The sequence below is a fragment of the Theobroma cacao genome, chromosome 6, assembly GCF_000208745.1.
Source record: "Theobroma cacao cultivar B97-61/B2 chromosome 6, Criollo_cocoa_genome_V2, whole genome shotgun sequence".
In the NCBI taxonomy this organism is placed as follows: Eukaryota; Viridiplantae; Streptophyta; class Magnoliopsida; order Malvales; family Malvaceae; genus Theobroma; species Theobroma cacao.
The window spans coordinates 2,881,654-2,891,819 of NC_030855.1; the positions used below are offsets into that span (position 1 = coordinate 2,881,654).

Genomic DNA, 10,166 nt, shown 5'->3' on the forward strand with positions numbered 1-10,166 from the left:
GAACTCCATCTAACCCTGGACAAGTTCTCTCCAGTTGGGGGAAAAGGTTTCTCAAAATAGAATATTGAAAACATTAAAGCTAGACATTTTTTTTAATTAAAAATTCTCGTAGAGCTAAGTTACTTTGTTAAAATTTTATAAAAATAAAAAAAATAAATACTTAAAAGAGAAAGATATAATCTTATCTTCAGAATTACATAAGATATGACAGAAAGAAGACTTATTGAAAGTGTTACTTTTCTTACATATTTATTATGAATGCATAAGATAACTAATACAACTTTTTTAAATAAAATTATGAATAAAAAATAAATTAAAAGTTCTATTCCTGTACAATTATTTGATTCTAACGTGAAACATCCTCAATCTATCATACAAGTACCCTTGATTGAACAAAAAGTCGACAACTTAATGTCTTTTACGGTGAATGTAATGTAATTCTAAATAAAAAATGATTTAAGAGATTCCGTATAAAGGCCAATAAGTATGTGGTGTCGTGGGAGCCTAACACGTGAATGAGATTCAAAACCTAACACAAGATTGATTCTGAAATAAGGGTATGATCATCATCATCATCATCATGTGATTTTAATTTGACAGCTATATGCATCATCTATCACGTGCAATGCTATCGGCCGGTTAATTATTTCTAGCCACCCATCCCAATGGTTTACATGCAAGCATTTTCCATTAATTAAGACAATTAATTATCAACATTTTTTATTTTAAAAGAAAATTCATATTTAACTTTTCAAATATGTGTACAATACATTAAGTTGAATGCTCGGTATAATTAACAACATTTTTTAATTATAACAGTAAAACTGTTAAAGATAAAATGTATACTGTTCTTGAGTAAAGGGCTAACCATTTTATCCATTTTCATGATTTTGATTTTCTATTAATCCTTTTTTTTTATTTTTCTAAATTCTTATCATCATTGTAGTGTAACCTCTCTCATAAAGTTTTAAGATTTTTTAACCTAATTAACAGAATTTCATCCATTTATTTAATTAAGTCTATGGGAACAAACTTTTTGCTCATTCCTACTCTCTTTTCCCTTATTTAATTATCTATTTCCTCTCCTGATCACTTTCTCTACATTTCTCTCTCTTTTAATTTAAAAATAAAATAATTAAAGCCAATTAAAGAATCTCCTACAATTTTAATAATAGGCATGGATATAATAATTTCACAAAATATTAGAAGGTACCAAAATTGAACTTAAGAAGGGATAGGGAAGCAGCATCCATTGCCGAGCAGGCTGGGGTATAAAATGAGGATGCTTTCTACTTATTAATTACCCTAGCGGTAAAGTTCAAATTTATTATTTTATTAATTAGAATAACGGATTAAACTTATTATTTTTGTTATATTATTAATTTGCTTTGAAATAATAAAATAATATTTTGAATATTATATATTTCTACCAACCTAGGTCAAAATGTGACTAGGGTTTACTTCTCTGTATCAAGCTATGATAGTGTTGTTGGTAAGCTTGTCCTCCCTAGGTTTCAGAATGCTACAGCTGCTACCACTTTGGGCTTAGATTTAGGGAAGAACTGACAAGCCTAGTCGAGAGGCTTTATTACTTTTTCTGTAAAAGGTGCCATCCCATTTAAGCACACTCGATGGACCTTAGTCGCATTGGGCAGGCTAGAGTTAGCCCAGGAAGAGGCCTTGAAGTTCAAAGGAACAAGTTTTGTTTGGATCACATGCATCAGTCCAAAAAATTCAGAATTTCAGATTGTAAAATGCCATATCTGGGTTAAAATTTTTGTTATTCATGTGGAAGTATATGTAGGGTGTCATAATTTCACGTGTTTAATTATATTAGGTAGAAGAAGATTTTTATTTATAAATTCAAAATGCATATTTTTTACCGACATAAATTCGTAATATTTTACTTCATTTAATTGTATAATGGACTACATTGACTGTTTCGGCCTCAAAAGAAAGGGACTACTTTAGTCTAAGCTTACTTTGATATTGGTATCTCTGATGGGGAATTACAGTGCAGAGTTAAGACTATTCTAATATCACTTATCATAGCTTACGTTTTCAACTCAAAAGATATACTTATTATATAGAGATAAACAGGAGTGGAGTTTGCCAACTTTTATTAAAGGAGAAAAAGATGAAAAAGAATAATGCATAAAATATAAATAATTAAATACAATATACAAGATTAATGATTTTTTCTTATATAATCAATATTGTTTAAAGACTAAATATTCAAAAATAATTTTCTTTCAACTAAATATAAAACATAAAACATATAAATGAATATCTTATATAATCAAGATTAATAAAAAAATGATATATTGGTGAAATTTTAAGTAACAATCAATAATGAAACACTACAACTCATATTTGAGAATTACATAATAATTTTGTAATTTTTAAATACTAAAATTATTGAGAACACATAGTAAAAATAAAAAGAAAGGGATAAAATAGCCTTACCTCCATAAATTTTGATTAAAATTACACAAAAGTCTATTACTTTTCAAAATAGATACTCCGTTTTAAGAGTAGAAACACTGTTAACAAAAGTTATGAAAAGATTAAAATGTCCTTTCTTTTTTTATTAATTTAAAAAATTATTATTATATTTTTATAAAAAAATAAGGAGCATCGATCGATGCTCCCCAACTCATCAAAAAAAGGGTGCGAGGGGAGCACTGACGCTCCTTGAGGGAGCTTCGATCAGGCTTCTCAGGGGAGCACTGGATGCTCCCTTAGGGAGCCCCAGTGGGAGCTCTGACGCTCCTCAGATGGGGAGCTTTTTTTTAGTTAATAAAAAATAATTCAATTATATAATAGAAATTATAAAAATTAATTAAGGGTAAAATTATCTTTTCACCATACCACATTAGCAAGTTGACTAACATGTGTCTAGTAGAGAAATTTTTTTTTTTAGTGAAATATTTATTTCAAAAATTAATAGATTTCTGTGTAATTTTAATCAAAATTTAAAGAGGTAAAAGTATTTTATCCAAAAAAAATGACAAGTAAAAGACAAAACTACATAACAAAAAAGAAGAATATAGTTGATGATTTGTAGAATTTTGATGAAGAAAATCTATAGAAATTTAAAATATATAATCAAATAGAATAGAATTGAAAAAAACAAACAAATATAAATAATAATAATGATATAAATAGAAAAAAAACATAAAAAAAAAGCTTTACCTCTTTGTAATTTCACAATAAAAGGACAAAAGAGAAAAGAAAGACAAAAAGAAAGCATGGAAAAAGGTGTGCAAAAACTTAAAAAGAAAAAAATTTAAGAGTTAGGGTAAAATTAAATGAATTTATAAGATCATTTTATTATTTTTTTATTTTATATTAATAATTTAATAAAAAATTATTTAAGGGGCTCATTAAAAAATATATATGTAACATATTATATTAATAATTTAACAAAAAATAATTTTGTAGTTCATTAAAAAATATATAATGTATAAAAAATTTTAAAATTTATGAGGGCCCATTAAGATTGTCAACAGATAGGGTATCTGTTAATTTCGAAATATTCANATATTAATAATTTAACAAAAAATAATTTTGTAGTTCATTAAAAAATATATAATGTATAAAAAATTTTAAAATTTATGAGGGCCCATTAAGATTGTCAACAGATAGGGTATCTGTTAATTTCGAAATATTCAAACCCTAACCCTATAAAAAATTAACTACTTGAATAATTTTGAAATTACTACCTTAAACCTAACCTTATTACATTTTTACTACCCTATAATTACTTTAACCCATTTAAAAACCCAATTTTTAAGAAAGAAGAAGAAGGAGCCGACGTGGTTGTGGCTGGGGAGAAAAGAAAGAAGAAATGAGTGTGGGGCATGGTTGTGGATGGGGAGAAAAGAAAGAAGAAATGAGTGATTTGGGCGTGGCTGTGGTTAGGGAGAAAAGAAAGAATGATTGAAAGAGCTGCTATAAGAGAAAAAGGAAAGAAAAGAAAAGAAGATAGGGTTTTTAAACGGATATTATAATCAGGTTCAGGGCGGGTACCTTCGATATTCGAAAACTATATAATTGGATTCGGCTAATGAGTATCTAAAAAGTGATACCCGAACTCGGTTCGGATAGTAAAATTATTACTCAAACTTACTCCGAACCCGTTTATGAAGTACTTTAATCCTGCATAATCAGATCGAATACTTACGAGTATCCTATTATAAGGTATCTATTGACATCCCTATGACCCATTGACAAGGAAGGCTCCGCCCCATAGACAAAAACTCCAGTTGATTGTTATTGTTCTATCCCTGCTTAGATTGTTGGCTGGCTTTGGTGCTAACATGTCTAGATTGAGTACCATTCGACCACCGTACAAATAAGACTCTTTACAAGAGATCTCAAAAAAAAAAAGTCAAAATTTAAAACTAGCACTCACATTGAGTAAAATAAAATAGGTGATAAATTTATGTAATATCTATAATTTTGAGTACATGATTTATTTTTTTTATTCAAATTTGGAAAATTTTCATTGTTCTCATGTAAGTCACAGGTGCCACCTGCCAGTTTCAAAATTAGCAGAGTAGATTCATGGAGCACATGTCCCAATGTGACGGTGTCAGAAATCCGAGCAACATGTCCTGTCGTGTCCTAAATTGATTGGTAAATGCAAATACTAAAATTCATTTGCCTGTATCTTGCCTCCTCCCTTGAAACATGGTTGCAGCACTTCTCTTTTCCGCTGATTGAGGGGTTCTCTCCCTTGGAATGCTAAACCAATGCCATTAAACCAAAGCGGTTGGGCTGATAATTATAACATGGTGGGCTCCAATTCTAAGGACTCCTTGCCGCGCCATAAATAATTAAAACTGCATGATTGCTGTTGTCGGATTTTAAAAAGAATTACGTTTGAATTATTCAATAAACTTTAAATAATTTAATTTAATCAAATTTATATATTTTTAATTTTGATAATTAATTAATAATTATTAATCAAAACATCAATTAGCATTTTATACTTAATACTGAGTAAAAATATTACATAATTATATCATCATGTCATATTTATATATCATATCATCATCATTATAAACGTGTTAATTTATTACATTAACGCAATGTGTCATAAAATGATAAATAAAATATTAATTAATATTAATTAATTAATTATTAATTATAAAAGTTTATTTAACTTAAAATAAAAACTAAAAAAAATTAATTAAACATAATAAAAGAATAAATACTTATTTGAATATTTTTGAATAACTCATAAACTTTTTTCAGTATTATACTTTTTAATTTTAAATATATTAGTGATTAAAATATAAAAACTACTTTATGAAATCCATGAATGAAGAAGTTTTCAAATATTTTTCATATAAAATTTTAGTTCAACAAAATATTTAAAAAATACCAAAAGTCAAAATTAAAAAAGTTTGATTGCAAAAGTCATACTCATAAATAATTAATGGGAATTATATAAAAATTGAAAACATTAATTGTTAATTTTTTAACTTCAACTAATAATATCTTATCTATTAAAAAAAACTATGAAAGACGTACACCACGTCAGCTTGTATCATTTTAACTTAATTAATGTTAAATCATCCTTAATTCCTATGACATAAGGATTAAGGATTGATTTGGCTTTAAATGAATAGCTATTGTATAAGTCATTATCTTTCTATTATAATTAATAGAGTTCTTAAACAATTTCTTCATAATCAATTAAACTCTTTATTTGGATATAAATTTTAAACATAATATCTAAAAAAATCCTTGAATTATACGGCAAATATCAAACAAGCACTTATTCTTTTAATTTGTTCAATTAAGCTCTTATTTTTTTTATTATAAGTTAAATAGATTTTTAGTACTAACAGATGACTAATTATTATTAGTTAAACTATCATATGTCATTTTATGTTACGTTGTGTTGATATGTCATAATGGATGATGATGTGGTATAATGATATGATTACGTGACATTTTCACATTTTACATCAACATCACGTAATTATAAAAATGATAAATAATATTTTAACTAATGACAATTAGTTTACTGTTAATCATAATAACTTATTCAACTCAAATAAAAATTCAAAAAATTGATTGAACACAATAGAAAAGTAAAGACTCGTATGAATTTTCTTAAATAGTTCAAAGACTTTCAAAGTATTATGCATAAATTTTAATAGTGTTAACTTTTTCTTGTCAATTAGGATAGAATTGCCATGTGAAATAAATGTCATAGAATAAATATGACATCGTGACATTTCATATCATTTTCACATTGTAAATCTATCTCAATTGACACCAAAGAACTAATAGTGTTAAAATTTCTGTTCATATAAAGGCTCAATTGATAATAAATAATTGATTAAGGAATCAATTGATTGGAATAAAAAAGATAAACTCATATGATAAATCTAATTAAATATAAGGGGTTATTCTATATTTTAACATTAATTTGAATAAAGTATTGTTGCCTGGTAATTATCGCAACAAATATTTGACCATAATCATGATTAACTTAATCAGAGGTGGAGCTAGCATACTTTTGTTGGAAGGATCAAAGATGAAAAAAGTCTAAGGGTTAAAGATTTTTAAAACTAATAAATTGAACTTGAGGAATAATAAAAAAATTTATAATAGATAATAATTTTATATAACAAGTAAATCAAAAGAAATAAGAAAATAAAACTTACAATAGTTTTATAAAGATCGGGTTTTACCCGAAAAACATCCATTTCTTCAAGATTGAGCTTAAGATGTTTTGGTTCATATTGCTTTTGTTCATGATTTGAAACATTGAGGCTTAATGGCTTAAGTGTAGGAGAATTATTTGAATGATTTGTATATTTTCTTTTAAAGAATTTGTCAATTGTTTTGAACTTACTTATACTTTAATAAAACCTGAATTTTTTTTTTCAAAAGTATTTTTATTAAACCTCTTATTGACCAAAGACTCTTTAACTAGATACGGCAGTGAAAACTTATACAATTACACATAAAAAGCCACTTGAAAAACTTGATGACTGCTCAAAGAGAATAAAACCGCCCAACAACAAAAAGAATAGCAACACATGAGACCACTAACATAAAAAACATAAAACCATATCCCAATAAATGTGTAGCTAACATCTAATATTTTTATTTTATTTTTATTTAAATTTAAAGTATTAAATATAAAATTATAATGTATAAAATATAAATAATTAAATACGATATACAGGATTTCACAAAATGATTAAATGCATAAATAGTTAAATGATATAAATAGAAAGAAAAAGATAAAAAAAATTACCTTCAAAAAAATTGTACCTTCTCCTAATTTCACATAATGGGGGTGAGTAAGTGGTTCTTATCATTCCTTATCCAAACTTAAAAACTCATAAATCTCTTTTGAGAAATGAAGGGTGCTTTAATAGTGAGTTACAGAGAAAAAAACTAAATTAAAAATAAAAAGACAAAAGAGAAGAGAAAGAGAGAAAAAGATGTGTGAAGAAACTTAAATTAGGATAAAGTTAGTAGGGTTTATAAAATTATTTTATTATTTTTTATTTGTATTAATATTAAATAAAAAGTTTATTTTGAGGAAGCCATTAAAAATTATATAATAAATAAATAATTTCATAAAATTTTGAAGGTATTATTAAAAAAATATAATAAATAAAAAATTCTAAAATTTTTGAAAGAGTCATTAAAATATATTATATATATATACAATAAAAATTTTCAAAAATTCAAGCACCCCATAATTGCATTTCCTTCCGCCCATGAGCTCAATGATAATTATGAATGTACCAATATTAATTATTATATGCATAATGATAAAATAAACTCTTGAATTATATCAAAATTTTCATTCTCTCGAAACTTGTCGCATGCAATCCTTTTGATATTTACCTTGAGCCATTTCATTATTTTCTATATTTTGTTGGCAATTTTTATCCAAAGTGAGTTTAGATTGGAAACGAATAGTAATGCAAAATTTAATTAACTCAAATTTTATTATAGTTCGAGACTTTATTTTAAGGTTTACATTTGATATCTTGTGAAAAATATTTATACATTATTCTTTAATCACAAAGTGTCACTTTATAAATATGTACAAGTAAAAATTTAAAATTCCTTTAAAATAAATATTTTAAAAATTATATTTATTTATTTTTGAAAATATTGAATTTTTAAATTGATTTATTAAAAAATGATAATATATAAAATTTATATACTAACACTGTATGAAATATAAATATATATTATTACAGTTTCTGTTAAAATAATCTCTTCCTCAAATTAATTCAAATAATTTGTTTATATATATATATGGATGATGAAATTCTAGTTACCAAATTCAGTCAATCCATTTCACAGAATTTTCATAATCTCCACTAAAATTAGGAGAAAATGAAAATTACAAAAAATTAAAAATAAACATTACAAGCAAATGAAAATCAACAAATAAATTTGGGGCAAAAATCAATCTTAAATTAAATTATATACAATCATCACCTCCATAAAATATAAACAGAAAAATAAATAAAAAAAATAAAGAGCAAACTATGTTCATATTTTTATCTGTCAAATGTAGAAAAAGATTTCAAAAGGAAAAATTTAATACACTCAATTTCCACTCAAAAAATCTTTACAAAATTTTGCCTCATCCATATCCCCGACAAGAAAAAGCCATCAATTAACACAAGAACATCCGAGTTACACTGAGCCAGCACCTCCGATCCCATCAAAGCTCAGTTAAAAAAGCCCTAACACCTTCACAAATCATCGGCTTTGGACATAACCGAAAGCCGACTGGGCCTCGGCTCAAAAGCGGCTCGGCGCCGTTGCTGATGCGAAGAAGGCCTGATGAGAGCCGTTAACGCCCTCTTAACCAACTCTCCTTCCACTCCTCCGATTCTCACCAACGAATTCTTCATTGCCGATCTCCTGAAATGCAACGCACTGCTCGAGTGAAATGACGACGTCGTCGGTTGACGATTATTCTGATGATGATGATCTCTTGACATCGACAATCCTTTGTGGAGGGAGCACCGGAAAGAGCCTGGGTGCGTCGTGGGGGAACACAAACACGTGCGACTCCTCTGATGGTGGGCCCCGGTCGACACAGCATTGTTGTTCTTGTTGAAGGAGATCGAACGTCCGGGAGATATCGGGCGATCGTTGATGGAGAATCGGACGGACGGCGATGACTGCGGAGAAGAGCTTCGTCCGTACAGATTTACACGTGTGGGAGAAGTCGCACGTGCGAAGAAGGTGGAGGATCTTGAAGCGAAGCTTGAGCTTGAAGAGGCGAACGCGGAAGAAGAGGATGACGAAGAATGGTGGGAATAAATCGACGGCGATGGATAATGATACGTGGAGACCTGTGAACCGTGTGATTTACTCCTCGATGTCGTTAATGACATTTTTCTTTTTAAAAAAAAAAAAAGCGCTGATTTTTGGAGTGAGTTTGGCAAACCTAGAGCGGGGCGAGAAGGGGGTATATAAAGGACGAGAGTGGGCGATCGTAATTAATGGTGGACTTTGGGGGTGGGTTTATACCGTTGCTATTTAGAGTGGCCGTTGGGAAAGGGAAGAACCCGACGTGAGTTAGGGTTTCGCTTTCAAGGATCTTGACGGAATGCTGCATGGGGTAAGTGAAGCTTTTTGGGTTCACGTGCTTTAAGGAGAGTGTTAAACACCGGCGCCAGGCGTTAATGAGTTTTCACTTCTTAGATAAGTTCTTTTTTATATATAAAATTGATATATTTGGACTTTTGATTTATTGGTTTAATCTTTAAAAAAGTTAATGTTTCAACAATTTTCACATATGAAAACATTGAAAATGAATTCATTTTGATTAAGAATTATATATTTAAGGGAATTCTTCAATAAAAAAGTGAATATTTCAGAATTTCCCTTTCAATAAATGGATTGTGTGACGCACGCGCTTCAAGTGTGCAGACGTTTGATAATTTTCGTGAAATTTGAGAGGCGCCTTGGTTGTTGCCATTTGTTGAGAGCTGTTGAGAGACTGCCACGTATACAGTTTAGTGAAACCAAAAATTCCTAATTTAGGTTGCCTGTCAGAATCTACTGCAGGTGAAGAATTGGATAGTTAGTTTATTATATTTAAAGATTAAATAGATTAATTATTTTTTAAAAAATTGATTAAAATTGATCAAATA

At 28.1% G+C, this 10,166-nt stretch overlaps 1 protein-coding gene across 1 annotated transcript; it reads right to left on the reverse strand.

The window, feature by feature from the left end:
• LOC18595354 (uncharacterized serine-rich protein C215.13) lies at window positions 8,524-9,738 on the reverse strand. The gene has a single exon (XM_007023267.2). It carries the CDS (start codon window positions 9,402-9,404, stop codon window positions 8,754-8,756), a length of 651 nt encoding a protein of 216 aa, XP_007023329.1. The 5' UTR covers window positions 9,405-9,738; the 3' UTR covers window positions 8,524-8,753.